Raw genomic sequence first — 20,582 nt, 5'->3', positions numbered from 1 at the left:
ATGAATAAACGTTATCTTTTTGAAATCTTTTCAGCTTACAGCAGATTATACTTGGTTAAATGAACGATTCCTGCCCATGATATTTTTTTTACATATGGTCTTACGCGAATTGGTTTCATATCGATTCTTATTATCGCTTACTGGACGTGTAATTGAAAACAAAAACCTATAAGATTTAATTGAACTTTTCAAGTAAAATTTTACGAGAAATAAAATAGGAGTATTAGCTTTGTATCAGGGTTTAATGCTAACAATGCTCTGAGGTCAGAGTTCATGTCATAATTTATGACCAACAAAGACGTCTTACTTCGTTTTAGAAAAAAAAAAAATCGCCATTAAAATAATAAGGTCTGAAAACATGACTGCACAAGATTTTCATTGCTTTCTAGATATTGCCATTTGTCCTGCTTTTGGCTACATATGTGCATACATGTTTCTGTGACGTCTCTATTCAATTCTAAGACCAAAATCAAGAAACATTGATATATATAAACGTTATATATGTTCATTCATCGAACATTCGTTGATAAACACACGAGTTTCAGTGCATTTACATCCAGAAAACAAAAAAGTATGCAACCATTACTTGTACATTCATGAAACATGACAGATTCAATATGTTAAGAATAAGTAGGTTTGAAAATACTCTTTAAAGATCGGGGGTAGCTGATCTAACGGTTATCGTACTTGACACTGTATTCAGGTTTTGGTTTCGATCTCAGTTTGTTTTTGTTTTATTACTTAAAAGAAGTGAACTGTTTAAAAAAAACATAACACTCGCATACACATATCACGGTTTCTTTCTGTTTTTTTGCTTTCATTTTTTAAGGGAATTTAACGTTACATTTAATAACTACGATATTTCTGTTTATAAATACAAAACCTACATAAATTAAAATATAATATTTATGCATATTTTACGATCGGGCAACGCTAGACAACCTGCTAGTATATATAAAATAAGTTATGAAAATTGCCTGGCAAATTCTTACGAGGATTCTGTGAAGCTTAATTGCCATATATATTTTCATAACTTACTACCTAGTTCTACCTATGTATTAAGCACTGTTGAAGTAAATACTGAAAATCTACGTATAACATTATATCTTTGTATATTAATTTATGTGATTAAATGAAGTAATCATATATATATATATATATATATATATATATATATATATATATATATATATATATATATATCAGTTGATGGCTGAATAAAACGTGGAAGAAAGTGATAAGGATTTGAGAGATACGAATAAAGACCAGCGATAGGTTAGCAACTAAAATGGACGTTCACCCAAATATGATGATGCAACAAAAATACTTCATCTCAATAAAATATTTAGTAAAACTTTAAAGGTAAAATAAGAAAAGCTGATCTGCTAATTCACTTTTGCTCATATGGACTCGTCTGATAGATTTTACAAATAAAAAAATACATAATTATATAATAAAAATAAGGACTTCAGAGAACGGGTATATATGTGTGTGTATATATATATATATATATATATATATATATATATATATATATATGATTCTTGGTTCTGTTGGGTGGAAAAAATCCAACAGGACGCTTGATTATTTACTAAGAGTGTGTTATTTATTTATGTGTATATATATGTGAAATTCTATAAACAGCAGACAACCTAATGCAAATTAATCTACGTTTTGACAATATTAATCGTCTTCTCATACGATTAATATTGTGTATATAATTTCACTTAAAATAGCTTTAAATGTGTATTGAGCACTTTTGAACAAGTATTGATTTTGAGTTCAATAAATTTGAACTTACATAGATAATTTAATATATATATATATATATATATATATATATATATATATATATAAAGAAATAAAAATTACAATAAGTTTACCAAGGTATTCAAAATGGTAAATTTAAAATATTATAAATATTAAAGAGTTAATATTTACAAGTAAAGTAATTTCAACCAGATGTAAAAGCTCAATAAAACTTCACCGGACTATCTATTCATGCGAAATCTTTTTATCATTTTTTCTTTTACCTCCTATTCCCCTTATAGGCCGTCGGCCCAGAGTGAAAATTCTTAATTTTAATGAGATGTAAAAGGGGTGGGCATGATTTTTGGATATAATATGTATAAAATCATAAGAAACATGGAAAAAAATTTCACAAGCAAGATTATGGTGCATTAATAAATAATTTTAATTTTAATGCACAAAAAAATGCTAACTGTTAAGTTGCCTTCGTACAAAAAAGTAGCCATTCAGAATACTTCTTTTATTTACTCCTTACAATCTACCAATCACAATCATCGTAGTGCGAGTTAAAAATTCAATATGGCTGCCTCCAGTGAAGAAGAAATGTTTGTAAACAAAGACAAAAAAGAGTGCGTTATGTGCATATTTCCAACTAAAACATTGAATGTTAGATCTTTTTCAGTGAAGACATGGACGCGCTTTTTAGAATATGTTAAAAAATGGAAAGGTTTACATGGACCACAAGCAGAAATTGCGAAAAACTTTGACTTAAGCTGTGATTCAACTGAAATACCACCTCGTGTTGGGTTTCACCAAACTTGTTATGCACGTTTCACGGATTATCAGAAAATTGAAAGAATTCAGAAAAAACTAGAAAAGAATACTGATAACGTTTTCGAAGGTAAGTTTAAGCTTTTAATAATTTTTATTTTTATTGATACGTATTTGGAAAGAGACAATTTTTCTTATACTCCCTCTATTCACTTAGGCAAGTACGTGTGAACTGAACAGCATGAAAAATTTTATGGTAGGAAAAAATGGATTTAGAGTAACATTTCGTATATAAATTTAATGGAAAATCATCCTCCATTTCCTGGAGACTATTGTTAATTTTTTTTTACCATTAACCCTAAGTCTGAGTGCCAAGATTGTAATTTACCCCCTCCTCTCCCAATAAAAAAACGCACAGAATTTATCTTCACTAGAAAAAAGGTCAACACCTCTAAATTCTAAAATATATTTATTCAATTTAATTGATTTTTAATTTTTTTTTTTTTTTTTTTTTTTTGTAAACTTCTAAGTTGTACAATCTTTTTTCTTCTCGGGGGAGGGAGCGATTTAAATGAGGGTGTTAATCTACATTAATATCTTTTCAAACAATTGAATATGTACATAAAAGTTGGCATCTGTTTTAGAAAATTTCACTTGTAAAGAAAACAAAAAAAAAACTAGAGTTTATTTCTATTTACTTGCCTCCCCCACGAGAACATAGATACAAAACAGGGTTTTATTGTGGGTAAAATTTAGTTCACCAAAAATGTATTCTGATTGGAACAAAAATTACAATTGCCTCAGTTTAGAAAGATTTCTCCTTCACAAATCTGAAACAAAAGATAACCTGTATTATCAGAATAAAGGGTACACTTTGCTCTTAGCCAAATGCTGTTACTATTTAACAGTTTTCATAATTTCAATAATTTTAGCTATTGGTTTTAATCTGGAAATGTTTCATTTCTTTTATGATTCTAAATATAGATACAACTGTCTATGGTACCATTTCTTGATTCTAGCACTTCCACAATCAGTCACTTGACAATCTATTCCATTAACCTTTATCCTCGTGTGGCTTTTAGCCTTGATAAGTGGTAACTCACTAGTAAAATAAAGTGCATTGCATATTGAATTTACCTACCAATTCCAATGATAAATATATTGCATGATTTTGTAAACATCCCTTGGTCCGATTAATAATGAGTCACCAGACGATTTAATTGTAGAATGTAAATTAATAACATACAATTTTTTCACAGAAGTTTTATCAGCACTATACAAAAAAAATCTTAAATTTTTAATGAAATGTTTTGGATTTATGAAATAATGATTGGATATTTTTAATTTGAACTTTTCCATATACTTTGTTATTTCAAATGCATATTAAACTCCTAAATATATTTATTTTTACAGGGTCCCCATCTCAAGAAAACATTGATGCGACTACTGCCGAAAATGATGATCCACCAGCTAAAAAAAGACGGGTTCTTCGTTCCAATTTTGATCGACCATCTTTGCCAGCTAGATCAGAGCATATTTTACCAGATGTTTGCATACTATGCCAAAAAGTAAAAACTATAGTGTGCAAAGGATCTGGCAAAAGAAACAGGGAAAAACTTGTCAGATGTTCGACAATAGAAGCTGCTAATTTAAAACGAGCAGCAGAAGAAAATGAAAATGAATCACTCCTCATGCAAATAAGGAATAAAGATTGTGTAGCAATCGAAGTGAAATATCATAACTCATCAAAATCTACCATAGGTTATTTACCCGTAATTGATGTTAGCCCCACAGAAATGGATACAGTCCTTACAATTCTAAAAAAAAGCATTGACATTGCAGATCAACTCAAGTTAGAGTCTCTTGTTATTGTAATAGATCAAGCAATCTATTCAAAGGCACAATTAATTAGATGGAGAAATCCATATTTCATGAAGAGATTGGTGATTCGACTTGGTGCTTTTCATACAGCAATGTCCTTTCTTGGGTGTTTGGGAAAGCGTTTTCGTGATGCCGGGCTTCAAGATATTCTAATAGAATCAGAAGTTGTTGCTGTAGGCTCAATAAATGGAGTTTTCACAGGTAGACACTATAACAGAGCAGTTAGAGCCCATAAATTAGTGGCCGAAGCAATGCAGCATATGCGTTTGACAACCTATTTAAACAGCATTCCTGAAGAAAAGGCAGAAAAAGTGAAGCATTTAATGACATCCTTGTCACAATCATTCCCAGGACCTCAGTATGAAGAAATTCTGAAGGGAGAACATTTTCAAAGTTTTCTATCATCCTATGAAGAATTTATACAGGTTGGCAACAAAAAGCAAACTTTTGCATTCTGGAGTTCTTATATTGACATTGTAGAAATTCTTTTACTTTTCCTTAGAGGTATTCGAGAGTCAAACTGGGAACTTCACTTGGCAAGTGTTAGACAGATGTTACCTTGGGTGTTTGCATATGACCATGTAAATTATAGCAGATACCTTCCAGTTTACTGGTTGGAGATGTCTAATCTCGCTAATACTCATCCAGTGATATATACACAATGCATTGGAGGAGATTTTGCTGTTCAAAGAAGCTCAAATGCCTTTGCTAAAATTCCTTGTGACCAAACCATCGAACAAACTGCTAATCGTGATTCAAAAACAAAAGGTGGTATGACAGGCTTACGCACAAACAAGAGAGCCGTCAACAGGTGGATATGGTCCCATCATGCGAGAGGGTCTATTACCCATGAATGTGAAACTATGGCTGGCAAAGGAGAACGAAGTGGAACACGATCAGATCTTTTACATAGTCGGATGAAACATGATAAGCTTGCTATTGGAAAGATAATAGACACAGTAAACAGTATGTTTAATCCATTTGAGTATGAACCAGCTGAGTTGATCCATATTGCATCAGGATTAGTTGCGACACAAGATGTTCAAAATGATCTGCAATTTGCTAAGGCAAGGGGCGAATCAGAATTTGAAAATTTCTGTGGGCAGCGTCTACAAACGGGAGAAGTTGATTTTTTTGCCCCGATGAAAAGAATGAATTTAAAAACATTCTCCAGTATGTCTAAAAAATCAAATCATCATGTCCACGGAAAGGATATCACTTTGGAAGCAGATAGAAATCTCCTAGCAAGATTGGTTGTGATTGGTAGAATCCGGAACATTAATCTTCAAGAATTACTGTCATATTCCTTAGGTCCATTACCATTGTCCCTTGCAAATTCACATGGATCGTTGGTTAAAACTAATAAAGCAAACTTACTTCATGCTTTAGAAAGCCATGCTAACAATCCTATTGTTGAGAACCCTATAGTAGGTGGCATATATATAGTGGATGGTATGTCGCTGATACACCAATTAAATTTGAACAAATTACAAGGAGAGAAAACATTTCTTAATCTTGCTCTTGTTATTTTGAAAAGTTTAGTGAACAGGGCAAAATCGAATCATTCTAAAGAAATTCATTTTGTTACTGATACATACCAGCAGATCTCTATAAAAAATATCGAGAGGGATAAAAGAGCTGCTACTAGCTCTCAGATGAGAATCCATGGTCAGCTCCTTCCTCAGCAATGGAAGAAATTTCTTTCAAATGGAGAGAATAAAAAGTCCTTAATAGAATTCTTGGATGAAACATGGTCTAATGTTTCAACATCAGAGCTTAGAGGAGTGAAGGTATTCTTGGCGCATAACAAGAAATGTCATTCCTTCTCACCTGGAAAAGAGGCAAGTGATATTGTCATCCGGTTAGAAGAGACAAAACTTTGTAGCTCACAAGAAGAAGCTGATACACGGATTTATTTGCATGCTTCTTTTGCAGCCAACACTAGTACGGATGTAATCATTATGAGTCCTGATACCGATGTGTTTGTAATTGGAGTTTCTTTACAAAATCTTATTCCCGCACATTTATACTTCCACACAGGAAGAGGAACAAATTTGCGAACAATAGACATCAAGATGATAAAAGACAACATTGGAGAGTCTGTCAGTCAAGCCTTGATTGGTCTACATTGTTTTACAGGATGTGATAGTGTCAGTTCATTTTACGGAAAGGGCAAAAAGAAAGCACTTAGTTTATTACTGAGAGAGAATGAGTTTTGTTACGCATTCAGTGATCTTGGTAATGAATTTTATGTGAAACCAGACACAGCAAAATCATTGAAAATGTTTGTTTGCAGGTTGTATGGCCAACAAAATGTCACAAGTGTTAATGAAGCCAGATACAACATGTTTAGATTCCAAAGAAAATTGGAAATCACAATGCCTCCAAATCAAGATGCCCTGAGTGAACACATCAAGCGAGCTAACTATCAAGCAGGTACGTTTTATAAATATTTAATTTCCAATTATATGTAAAAATTAAATATATGGAGTTTCATTGTTATTTGCTTATTAGAAAGGATGAAAATTATTCAATATTAATGTTAATTTCTTTCTTTTTTCAGGTGTCTATAAAAGGAGCCTCCATGCAAATCCTGATATACCATCCCCTGATTGTCATGGATGGAAGATAGAAAATGGAGATTTAGTAATCCATTGGATGAATCTTCTTCCTGCTCCAGACAGTTTAATGGATTTAATTAACTGCTCTGCCAAATGTAAAAAAAGTCATTGTAAAGACGTTAACATTTGTACATGTCTCCAAAACAGGGTCCCATGCACAGATATGTGCAAGTGTGCAAGAGATTCTTGTTATAAAATTAGTAAAAACATTGGACATGATGATGATGACACTGATGATGGTGATGACGACGACGATGATGATGAAGTGGCATAAGCAGTGATCAGTTTTAAATAAAAGCATATATGATCTTATTTACTAACATGTTGTTTGTTTAACTTTCATTAAAAATGCCTTTTTGTCCTTTAAATCTGTGTTATTATTCATAGATTCAAAAAAATACTTTTTAATGAAAATTGACAAACATTGTATATTTTACCAAGTTGATGTGTATAAAAAATGACACAAAATCGCAGCTCTACCTCAGGTTTAAACGACCTTGTTACATACAAAATATAGCAATAGATTTGTATGACTAATAATATTGGTAGATTATAGGTGTCTCTACATGAGAAATATCAAAATGTAAATCTATTTCTTTAGTTATCCACAGAAAAGATTGAAGTTGTTTCAAATAAGATGTTTGAAAAAAGCTTTTTTAGAAAAATATTCCCTATTTTGAAGCATAGTAAATATATTAAGTCCAATATTTATGTATTAAATGATGAAGAAATAAATTGGGAATAAAATGTGCTAAACTAGATGTCTGTATTGTTATCGGTTTAAGCAAGTCATAATGTTCTATTTGATGATTGTCGGCCATCTTTAAATATGGCCGCCGTTTTCATTAATGCGCAACATTTGTGCTTGTGAAAAAAAATATGATGTTCAGGAGTCTATTGGCATTCATTTGACACCATTTTTTCTTCCACCCCCAACCGAGGTCACAGAATCAAAAATCTAGAGGGATTTTGACCTTTGGGCCCATAGCCTATTACCTCTCCCTTTTTTTTAACCAAGTAAGATCTGTGACTTATTTGTGGTTTCATTAAATACTTTTACATGCAAAATTCGATCCCGCATTTTGCTAATTCCTGCCTTCTGATGAGAAGGAGAGTATTTCTTCGAAACTCCGCAGATTAAGGACTATCCACTTATCTTGTGCTTCCTTTTTTAAACTTAAATATGTTTTTAACTCTTTTTCAAGATGTTTTTTAACATGTTTTATTAATCATTTGTTCATATATACATATATATATATATATGATTAGTTTTTTTTGGAAAAAGAATTCCAGCAGAGTGCTCAATTAAAAGGAAAATCCAAATTTTAAGAGCGTACTTATATTTTGTGTACAGAAAGTTGTTAGTTGAGACAGGTCATTGGTACCGTCGGTTTCAAGCCCGATAATAAGGCCCGTTTAAGGTATCCTTATCAAGCTCTCTTCAGCCAATATTCGTCTATCTTATAACCGTAGATTATGGTAGCGAACATTAGCCAAAGGATTTCACGGCTTTCTTCGAACGCTGAAGTGTTCGAGAAAGCAGCACCATATTATAATGACGCACTGCATCAAAGTGGGTTCAATGAAAACATAAAATTTCAACAAACCCAGAATAAAGAAAATATAAAACGAAAGAGGAAACGGAAAATAATCTGGTTCTTACCTCCGTTTTCATTGAACACTAAAACTAGAGTAGGGCATTGTTTTCTTAGCCTTCTAGACAAACATTTTCCAAGAACACATAGACTACATAAACTTTTTAATAGAAACACGGTGAAAGTTAGTTACTCGACAGCTCCATCAATAAAGTCGATAATATCCAAAGAACCAAAAAAGATAGATAACGCAGGCTGCTCTTGCAGGACCAAAAATAGCTGTCCATTGGAGGGTAATTGTAAAGCTGAATCCCTTGTCTATGAGGCCACAGTAACGGAACAATCCACAAATATACCGGAAATATATATAGGTATGACAAAAGGCCAATTTAAACAAAGATATTATGCACATATGAGCTCCTTTAGAGCTAAAACAAGGATGAATACAGCATTAGCTACCCGCGTGTGGGAGCTTAAAGAAAAAAATACACCCTTTTCCATAAAATGGAGAAAAAAAGAGCATAGACCAGCATACGTCCCGGAATTAAGTCAATGCTCACTCTGTAACGCAGAGAAATACTACATCCTCCGGTCCATTCATGACCCAAAAATAAAATGTTTAAATGTGAGGAGTGAAGCTTTGAAAAGTTGCATACATAGAAGGAAGGGGCTCCTAATAAATTGGATCAATGAAAAGAACAACACTTAGATGTTGTTTATATATATATATATATATATATATATATATATATAAGGAAAAAAAATTGTAAATACATAAATAATTAGTCGGTAAACTTGGATTTTAATCGCAATTATATTATAGATTTTTAATTAATGTCATATATATAAAAAAAAATAAAAAAAAAATTATATTTTATAAATGTAATTTATAATCTATTTCGAATTTAAAACTATAGAAAAATATAATAATGTTAATAAACTAGGGAAATCACTTAGGATACATAAATACTCACTTCCCCAAACCTTGAAAGATTTGGGTTTTTTAAAAATAATTTTTAAACGTATTTCGAAATTTTTAAACGTGATTCGATATAATTAAAAATATATTTTTTAAAACTTTAAACGTATTTTTGGAAATTTTTAAATGTTCGATATAATTAAACGAATTTTTAAGTTTTTACCCGATACCAATACAGATTTTGAAGTTTTTATACATAAGGAAAGAGATTTTGAAATTAAATGGGGTTCAAATTAAAATCGATTCATATAAAAAAAACATTTTTTCGAAATTAGATCTTAAATTTAAATAATTCAAAGTTGAAAATTAGGTATTACATTACCCGATATATATATATATATATATATATATATATATATATAGATAGATAGATAGATAGATAGATAGAAAGAAAAAAAAAAAAAAAAAAAAAAAAAGGGGGGGGTAAACAAAACGAGATTTGAACGTGGATTCGCGAGGTATATATACTTCACACTTCCGGTTATAAGATAGACGAATATTGGCTGAAGAGAGCTTGATAAGGATACCTTAAACGGGCCTTATTATCGGGCTTGAAACCGACGGTACCAATGACCTGTCTCAACTAACAACTTTCTGTACACAAAATATATATATATATATATATATATATATTTCTTTTCTTTTTCTGATGGAATTATATGAGTCTAATGAGTTTTTGTCAATTTATATCATTCAACGAAACATGTCTAAGAGGTACCTTACAACTAATAAAATAGTCAATGTTATTTAAATATACTTGTGGTAGTGAAATTGTTTACGAATGATATTCTCTGAAAGTGCAATGCATTTTTATTGAGCTTAAATAAATCTGGTACTTTTTAAAAACTTTATTTTTATTTTTTTTTATTACATTTTCACCCGAAACAAGGCACATTGCCACTCAGGTGTAAGGGGCTACTATCAGAGTCAGCAACTACTGGGGCACTATGTAGGGATTTGGGCAGCAAGACGTCGGTTCACGTTGCACTTGAACTTCTGCATGTCAGTACAGTTAGGGAAGCAGGATCCTGGAATGGAATTCTAGAGTCTAGCGGTTCTGGGGAAGAAACTACTGGAGTAGAAAGATCTTTTACATCTAGGGATCTCTACTGTGTGAGGGTGAGATTTAGCTGCCTGTCGGGTTTGTCGAGGGTGTCTGCGTCGTGGGGGCACAAGTGTCTGCAGTTCGTCAGAGCATTCACCATTAAAATACTTGTAGAACAAGCAGAGGGATGCAACGTTTCATCGATGGGACAAAGGCTGAAGCTTAGATGCCAGTTCAGGGCCTATCAGATTGGCGACTCTCTTTTGAACCTTGTCTAGGAGCGAGAGACTAGTAGAAGACGCACCAGCCCAGATGTGACAACAATACTCCATACATGGGCGAATGGTGGCCTTATAGAGATACAGAAAAGTATATCTAAAAGTATATATATATATATATATACACACACACACAAAGCAGTGTTTAATAAATAAAATCCAAGCTAGTGCACATGTAAGATGATTATATATATATATATATATATATATATATATATATATTTTGTGTACAGAAAGTTGTTAGTTGAGACAGGTCATAGTGAGACCTGTCTCAACTAACAACTTTCTGTACACAAAATATAAGTACGCTCTTAAAATTTGGATTTTCCTTTTAATTGAGCACTCTGCTGGAATTCTTTTTCCAAAAAAACTAATCATATATATATATATATATATATATATATATATATATATATATATATATACACACACATACACACCCATATGCATCAATTTCTGTGTTCTATATGTTTCCAACTTTGTAGTCAAACTTGTGTTCACACCAACAAAAATTTAGGGCACACTTAACAGCACAAATGTTGTCCTCCTCAACATGAACAACAACAACAATTCGGATGATGCAAACTGTGTCAGCAGCAACAACACAAGAAATAATAAGACTGACATAATCTACATAAAAAGTAATCATGGCCCAAATGTTTCCCTCCCCCTACGCCTCCCATCCTAACTCTCATCAGTTCTATGTGCCTCCCACGATGCCCCCTTCTGCTTTTGAAAAAGTGTTACTACTGCAACCACTTCAGTTATCTTCATCAATTGCCCATCCTAATGGTTAGCGTTTTGTTTTTTTTGTTTTTTTCTTCCTTTTTACTGCACTATGTAATATAATCCTTTTCATTCCTATTAGAAACAGATTTTCAAGATATACATCACACACGTGTGTATGTTTCATCGTCTATGACTCATCAGTGTGGCTGGACCTAGTGAGATTCGAAACTGGGGCCTCAGTGAATGGTGTTTGGCACCATCATCAAGCCATAAACTTGCTAGTAGCAGTGGGAGAAATCATATCACATTTTTTTTTTATATTTCATTTACAATTGTTTTTTTTTTTACTTACGTTCATCCCTAACAAAGCACATCACCACTTGGATGTCAGGGGCTACTATTTGGGACCATGCCTGGGAAAGATTAACAAGATGTTGGTTTACATCACATTTAAACTTCTGCATATCAGTACAGCCACGGAAGCAAGTAGCAGGAAAGGAATTCATGCATGGGTGAATGGTTGCCTTGTAGAGGTACATGATACCATCGAGTGTGAGTAGTCTTCTAGCTTGATAGAGGGAACCCACCTTCTTTGCAGCAGCCTTTGCAATGTCCTCAACGTATTTGTTCCAGTTCATATTGCCAGCGAATTTTAGGTCAATAAGTTTGAAGGAAGAATTCTCAGGTAGGGTGTTAGTCGTCATGGATAAAGGCGGTTGCAGAGGCGTCTTGTAATTGTTAAAGGAGAGCAACTTAGTCTTACTAGCATTAAATGTTTTCATCCATTTGCAACTCCACTCCATTATGGTCTGGAGGTCATTTTCTAAGAATTCAGCCATTGTCTTAGATTTATGTACATCTATTCTTTCCTCATGCATATTATAGAGTGTTGTATCGTCAGCAAATATACCCATCTCGGATACAATATTATATGAAAGTACTAGCAGTTTAGCATAGGTTTGCTCGGGCCTTATGTACTGTTCATAACTTTATGTGCATATTCATATATATATATATATATATAAAAGTTTGACTACTGTCCAGGTAACCTACATCTAAAATTTCAAGTGTTTAGACTCAAAATTGGTGGAGGAGTTTGGTAGAGTCTGCAATGGTCAACTCTGTAAATTTTGATCTCTTGCCAGCTAAATTTTCACCGGAAAATTGATTAAAAAGCTTGCTACATGTCTGAATACGCTTTATGTAAACTTTCAAATATTTAGACACAAAATTGGCTGAATAGTTTGCTAGAGACTGCAAAGGTCAAATCTTTTGAACTTTGACCCCAATTTTGACCCCCTTAACATTCATTGTTTTAGGCTCAAATCAAGTTAAAAAATTTGATCCATGTCCAAGGAACCTACATCTAAAATTTCAAGTGTTTAGACCAAAATTGGCAGAGGCGTTTGGTAGAGGTTTCAAAAGTCAAATTGTTGAACTTTGACCCCTTGACATCCAAATTTCTGGCCGAAAACCGATTAAAAATATTTTCCCAAATCTCAATACCCCTTAAATCAAATTTCGAGTCGGTCGACTGAAAATTGACAGAGTTATTTGGTAGGGAAATGTACACACACACACACACAATTTCACTTTTATAAATATAAGATATAGATTCAATTATATTTAAGGAAAATAATTACTTAAATGCTAAGTGGAAATCATTATTTCTTTCATCAGAATGATGCCGCTCATAGGAGAACGTATACGTATCCAAAATATAGTTATCTAGAGACGCATATTTTGTCATCTCTCTCTCTATATATATATATATATAAGGCAAAAGTTGCAAGCACATTTTTGTATGTCCAAGAAAGGCTTTTTTCGTGGGGATTCTCGGAGGGCTTGCTATGTTTTAGAACTTTTTATATACTCCCTAGATCATAATATCCATGATTTGCGAAGGGGCCTCGTATCTGGATTCATTTTGATCGACTTTTATAGAATTCACGCTATTCCGTCGTCTCGTGTTTTTCATATAAAAGCAAAACTAATTGAAAGCGAAGGCAGCTTCCTGACTTTCGTACTAAGGACGTCCAGAAAGCAATTAGCTTTGATCAATGTGGGTGGAAACCCCTTATATCAGACAATTGCTATTCATTTGGAAACTCCCTTTTTGTGGGGAGTTGGTTTTTCCCAACATCATGGGGAAACAAACAAATTAATGAAACGGCAGAAAGCTGAACTGGCCTTCAGCCAACCTTCATTTCTGCACTTGCGTATTCACTTAGCAAGTCAACTTTTTGATCGACATTGCTAAATTTGACCGCTTTTCACTTTCTGTGGCCTTGTAGCATAGCGGTAAGATGTCATGTTTTCTTTCACTTTCTTTTCGTCACAGGTTCAAGCCTGTCTGACAACTAATACTTTTTTTTCTTTAACACCTCCAAACACCCAGGCAACGCCAGGTGCCCCCACTAGTCTTTAATAAATATTATTCATATCGACATACGTACATGTTTCATCTTTATGCAACTCATCAATATGGCTACATTGTGTTGACTTATTGGAAAAATTCTATAACTGCTGCTGAGACAGCAATGGTGGCAGTTTTCCATACGAAAACACATATCTGTCTTACACATATCTGTTAAAAGTTTTCACAAGATTTTACACAGGTTTTTCCACATGTAAACGGATGGTCATACAGGAGCTAAGCAAGTGAGATGATGAAACCCACACACTTTTGTGTGAAAACATTTTCCAGAACAATCTATGAATAGATTTTCTGATCTGCAGTGATGAAGCGCACTACCATCTATAATATAAATTTCACCTGTCTGTATGAATGTATGTCTGCCTAAAACTTTTCACAGAGGCGACGGATTTTCACGAGATTGGTATCATTTTGAAGCTCGACCCTTCGGACAACAAATATAAAAAAAATTGGCCAAAAACATTAATTCCTTCAACCTCAACTAGGCACCTTTCTATAGAGAGGGGGTCGCTTTTTTTGCCGATATTTTCAAAAGTTATCACCTTTTTTCGATTGTCTAGCCTATATTTAAACCTACATCACTTCCAGTTTGGCAATGGGCACAACAGCAAAGACGTCACGTCTTTTTTTTTTCACGTTTTTGTCCTCCTCCATGGTACGGGTTCGAGCCTGCCTGCCTACTACCACTTTTTTTTTTTTTTTTTTTTTGCTCAACACACCTTCAAACACCCGGGCAATGCCAGGCACTCAGGCTAGTTTATTGGAAATGCTAAATAAACAGAACCTTTGATAATGACGAGTCAATAATCCTGAATTCCACAAATCATCCATTCCACGGTGTGAACATTACTCTCTGCGCAAAAAAAAAATTTTCTGTCTCCTATTTCTCTCCTTTTCAATAGTTTTGAATGATTGCTCAAAAAAAAAAAAAAAGCATTAAAAAGTAAATATCTCTTTCCTTTCAATATGTGTGACTCAATTTTTAATTTTGTTCCCAACATTAAAATAAAATTGAAAGACAAAAAAAAAACAAAGTGAATCATAATTAAAATGGAACTAATGAACATTCAGTTGCTTATTAAAGCAAAATAGATTTCAGCATCGTGACAGAACATGGCAAAAAGATATTCTTTTTTTTTTTTTTTTTTTTTTACATTTTCACCCCAAACAAGGTACATTGCCACTTTGGTGTAGGGGCTACTATCAGGGGCAACAACTACTGGGGTACTATGTAGGGATTTGGGCAGCAAGATGTTGGTTCACGTTGCACTTGAACTTCTGCACATCAGTACAGTTGGAGAAGCAGGGACCTGGAATGGAATTCCAAAGTCTAGCAGTTCTGGGGAAGAAACTACTGGAGTAGAAGGATCTTTTACATCTAGGGATCTCTACAGTGTGGGGGTGGGATTTTGCAGCCTGTCGGGTCTGTCGAGGGTGTTCACGTCGTGGGGGCACAAGTGCTTACAGTTCATCAGAGCATTCACCATTAAAATACTTTTAGAACAGGCAGAGGGATGCAACGTTTCATTGATGGGACAGAGGCTGTAGCTTAGATGCTAGTTCAGGGCCTATCAGATTTGTGACTCTCTTTTGTACCTTGTCAGGGAGCGAGAGACTAGTAGCAGATGCACCAGCCCATATATGACAACAGTACTCCATACATGGGCGAATGGTGGCCTTATAGAGGTACAGGATACTTTCAGGTGTTAGTAGTTTTCTTACACGGTAGAGAGAGAGCCCACCTTCCTTGCAGCGGCCCTGGCAATGCCCTCGATGTAATTGTTCCAACTCATGTTTCCTGTGAACGTTAGACCAAGGAGCTTGAAAGACGTACTCTCAGATAAAGAGTTGTTGTCCATTACTATAGGTGGTAGAGAAGGTTTCTTGTAATTATTGAATTAAACTAGTTTAGTCTTGGCGGCATTGAATGTGACTATCCATTTATGTCCCCATTCCACTACAGACAGGATGAAATCCTCTAGTGTTTCTGCCATTTCTTTAGAAATGTGTTCATTTGTTTTCCTGTCGTGCTTGTTATAGAGTGTGGTGTCATCAGCATATATACTCATCTCAGAGGAAATTTTGTCAGGGAGGTCATTTATGAATATCAGGAACCTGGGGCACTCCCGCATTTATATCATATTGTTTAGATGTACGACCGTCAAGGACAACTTGGATTTTTCTCTTATCTAAGAAGGATTTAATTATGCTAAGTATTCTACCAGTGATACCGTATGATCTAATCTTCCTAAGGAGACCCTCATGCCATACCCTGTCAAAAACCTTAGATATATCTAGAGCTACCGCTCTGCCCTCCCCTGCTTTATCCAGTGAATGGTATATACGTTCAGAGATTACAGTTAAGATGTCTACTGTGGAACGGGCATGTCTAAATCCATATTGTTGGTCAGTCAGAAGCTTAGCATCTGTAAGGTGATGGACTAGAGCAAGGTTAATTAAGGTCTCAAATATTTTGGCAAAAAGTGGGAGGAGGCTAATGGGGCGATAATTTAATGGGTCAGTTCTTTCGCCAGAATTCTTGAATACTGGTACCACAGAAGCAGTTTTCCAACAGCCCGGAAAGCAAGATTCGTTAAGGCATTTGTTGTAGAGTTTGGAGAGAACTGGAGCTACTTCAGCTGAGCATTTTTTTAATAGCACAGCTGGGATAAGATCAGGTCCACATGCTTTTGAAGTGTCAAGGTTTTTCATGATAGCATGCACCTGAGCAGGGGTGATTTTCAGATCGTCTAGCGTGGCGTCTGTCCGCATAGGAAATTCAGGTAGGGGGTGGTTGGAAAGGCCCAGTGTGGAGTTCGAGGCAAACTGACTGGCAAGCATGTTAGTCTCTTCGGTTGCTGAGCAAACAACCTCGTAATTGTTGGTTAGTGGGGGAATTGTTGATTGCCCATTATTTACTACACTGTTGTAGATTTTCCAGAAGTCACTAGTTATAGGATACAACTTTGATTGACAAAGTTTAATAAACAATGAATCTCACACACTGTATGCTATTGAAAAAAAAAAGGTAAAAGATATAATAGAGCAGATTTTTTTTTTTTTTCTTAATAACACAATGAATGTTCTTGTATTTTACTGGCTAGTCAGAATCAGCATCGGCTTATATATCAGATACATTACAATTCAGGTCTAACTTTGAAAACCCGACTGACTTAATTGTATATATTAGATATATGCAAACATGTATTAGCTTGTTATTGGAAAAAGTTCCCTTTGTCAAGTGAAAGATTTTTACCATAAGTAAATTATTTACAACAAAGCAATTAACAAAAAAAAAAAAAGAGAGTGCCAGTCTCTGACTGACCAATGGAAAAGGTCACCCACTTTTAAACATAGCAAGGATAATTAAGAGACACAAAAACAATAGCAATTGTCTCTCTTGTTTTTAATAGGAAATGTATTTTCTAAGACATACTGCCCAATGCTTTCGGAAACCATTCAAGTAAAAAAAAAAAAAAAATTTAATAAAGAGAGTAGCATTAAGCTTACTGTAGCACCTACTTAACCTCCACGATCGGTCAAGTCTTGCAACGCAGGATATCAAGTTCAAGCTGAAGGGTGGTTCTAATAATCACCATCTAAATCAAAATCAATAGAATCGAATCCTATCAAATGATGAAAGAATGTTGGGACATAAGTCAATCATGTCCACTTGGATTTGTTTTCAAGTTTGCAAACAGTGACAGGTTTGTCAACGAGAACAATGGCTGACCGCATAAACCTCTAAGAACAGAGAATAAAACCATTAAACCAAGTGAGGTTCTCATACTGCTGCATAATGAGGACGGGATGGTACTAAGCATTCTGATTGGCTGATCAGATCACGTGACAGGACAAATCAAAAGTTGATGCTATCTGCTGAATCAGTATTAAAAAGTAACAATACACAGACACAAAAGTAACACTTAACTGGTACATTGGGTGCAAAAAAAAAAAAAAAAAAAAAAATTCTATGTGAACATAAAAACTCAAGAACTGCACGATTTCCAAGTCAAATTGAATTCCACTTTTTCCAGTATGATTTGCTTACTTTTGAATTTTGGGATTGCTGGGGGGGGGGTAATTTGCACAAACCAAACAAGTTTCAGTGTTTCACTAGAACAAGCACACTGTCGTCATACCATTATCACTAGTGTTTTATGCACACGTACACAAAGCTGGCATTACTGCAAGTGTAAACGTGCGTGTATACACACTCAAACTTTGACTCTTGAAATTCATACAGCTACGCAGCTAGGAAACAGAATTATTAAGCCTGACATAGTGATATGGGACAAGAAAGAGAAAGAAGCAACCTTAGTAGAAGTTAGTGTCCCCCAATGATGCCAAGTTAAAAACAGAGTTGAGAGGGTAAAGATTCCGAAATACCAAGGTCTTATGTACGACATGAAAAGAAACTGGAATCATAGGAAGATTTCTATCATTCCAGTAATTATAGAAGCAACTGGACTCTTGAAAAAGAATTTAAAAAACTACCTGGCAAATATACCCGGTAAAACAAGTGCAAGAGAGATTCAAACAATTGTACTTAAAGAGACGGTTAGAATCTTAAAAAGATCTCTCAGTTAGAATATATGAGATAGCAGGTGAATGTCTGACATCTAGTAGGATGCTCCATTCCCAGCTTAAATAAAATAAGATTATCATCATCATCATATCAGACCACAACATGTTAGGAGAGGGATGTATCTACTTATATATAAAAGAAACTCTCTGTGTGTGTGTGTGTGTGTGTGTGTGTGTGTGTGTGTGTGTGTGTGTGTGTGTGAATTCGTTCCCTATGGACTCCAAAATAGCTGGACCGATTTTTAAAAAAAATTCACACAAATGTACTTTATGTATTCGGCAGTGTTCTTAGATATTGGAGGCATTCTAATGCAAAACCTAAGTAAAATTAAAATCGATAATCGGAAAAATCCGATGAAAGAAGGAACAGTCCGATTCTGGCCAAAGTTAACACCTTATACAGTCTAAAATCAAAAGTACATTTGAGAAGTTTTATTACTGCACAAGCAGAATGTCCCAGCATATAAAATCAACAGTAGGTTTTTTGATATAGCAGGAGAGCGTTCAAAATGAATATTTTTGTTTATAACACAATTGAACCATGATACTTGACTTTTACATTTTAAACTTTAATTTCAAGTCATTATTTACAAATTTTTTTATAAAATCAACAGTAGATTCTTCTTCAGTGCAATGTAGATAAAGCCATGAAGTGCTACGTCATAATCAATTCCAACGTAACATATTTTTTATATAATATTGAACAATTTTTTTAAAAATTTATTTAAAAACAGGAACATAGAAAAATAATCAAATTAAAAAATGGAAAAATTTATACAAACGTTCAGAACAGGAATGTACGGATGCACGTCTGAGTAATAAAGAAAACTATCACACCCCTTCCTCCCTTTTAATTACATGACTTCGTTTTCAGAGACTTTCAACTGCCTGAAATTTTGGGCCTTCGTATATTCTGTGTTTACAAAATTTTAGTTTGTTGCATTTTGCAAACGGCAGAATCACTCGGTTTTTGTGCTGATTAATTTATATTTAGTACAAACAAGGTGTTTTTTTTTTAATTTAATTCCATGTCTTAAGACTTTACTAATTATCTTTGAAATAGACCCAGAAAACTAATATTTATCGTTTAAAGGATTTTGTCAATGAATTTATTTAATTTCAAAATTTAGCTGAATTTATCGCCATATATATATATCTATATATATAAAAATGTAAATGTTGGTTCGTTCGGAATTAATTGTCTAAAAAACCACTGGACGGATGGCTTCCACGTTTTGGTATAATATGTTTACTATATCCATGTGTGTTTTTATATATTTCTTTTTAATTATAACATTATACTTAATTTTTCTATGATAAATAGGTGGATTTCTTTTTACCGAGAGGCCATTTTTTTTATTTAGGGACAATTATTTATTACCGCTTCCTGTCACATGACCAGTGTTACAATTTAGCGGTTTTCCTGCTATATCTGGAGATTTCGGTTACAATCTAGCGAGAAATTCTAGAAAATCTGGAGGTATTTGGCACCCACACACCTGCATTAGATTATTAAAAAATAAAGAAAAGCGCTTGAAAATATTCAATGTAAGTAAAAAAAAGTAGCATTTATTGCCTTTGGTAACAATTATTTATTGATTATTTGTTTTATTTTTCACCTTTTTTATTTCGACTAACCATTCTTAAATCCCACTATAAAATCGATTTTTCCAAGTACATTTTAGGTGGGGGGGGGGGGATTCCAACCTCCGAAGTTTGGGTTTGTATTACTGTACACATAGATTCGAAAAAGTTGTCAAAAAACAAATATATAACAAATAAATGTTATCAAAGGCAAGATAAGTTACTTTTCTGCCAAACTGGATATTTAAATTAACCACACGTGGTCTCAAAATGAATGACGACGCTCAAAGTGTATACACATTTTGACTCCTCCCTTTACTTAAAAA

General features: G+C 33.8%; 2 protein-coding genes across 2 annotated transcripts in view; one reads left to right on the top strand and one right to left on the bottom strand.

Annotated features, from left to right (window-relative positions):
* Nucleotides 1–20,582, bottom strand: part of LOC145294134 (sec1 family domain-containing protein 1-like) — a 215,424-nt gene that overhangs the window by 118,566 nt on the left and 76,276 nt on the right. The gene's annotated exons all lie outside the window — the stretch shown is intronic.
* LOC145294132 (uncharacterized) lies at nt 2,190–7,783 on the top strand. Its single transcript, XM_080141239.1, has 3 exons — nt 2,190–2,650; nt 3,934–6,837; nt 6,965–7,783. Exons 1-3 carry the CDS (start codon nt 2,329–2,331, stop codon nt 7,294–7,296), a joined length of 3,558 nt encoding a protein of 1,185 aa, XP_079997365.1. The 5' UTR covers nt 2,190–2,328; the 3' UTR covers nt 7,297–7,783.

The sequence above is a fragment of the Euprymna scolopes genome, chromosome 15 (assembly GCF_053919585.1).
Source record: "Euprymna scolopes isolate OS-2025 chromosome 15, ASM5391958v1, whole genome shotgun sequence".
NCBI lineage: Eukaryota > Metazoa > Mollusca > Cephalopoda > Sepiida > Sepiolidae > Euprymna > Euprymna scolopes.
Note: the sequence above shows the minus strand (reverse complement) of the source record. Positions and strands in the feature narration are given on the sequence as shown.

Bases quoted from the DNA above. Each gene is read 5' to 3' on its own strand.
- LOC145294132 (XM_080141239.1), top strand. From the start codon at position 2,329: ATGGCTGCCTCCAGTGAAGAAGAAATGTTTGTAAACAAAGACAAAAAA. The intron at 2,651-3,933 runs GTAAGTTTAAGC...TTATTTTTACAG, and splicing joins TACTGATAACGTTTTCGAAG to GGTCCCCATCTCAAGAAAAC. The intron at 6,838-6,964 runs GTACGTTTTATA...TTCTTTTTTCAG, and splicing joins GCGAGCTAACTATCAAGCAG to GTGTCTATAAAAGGAGCCTC.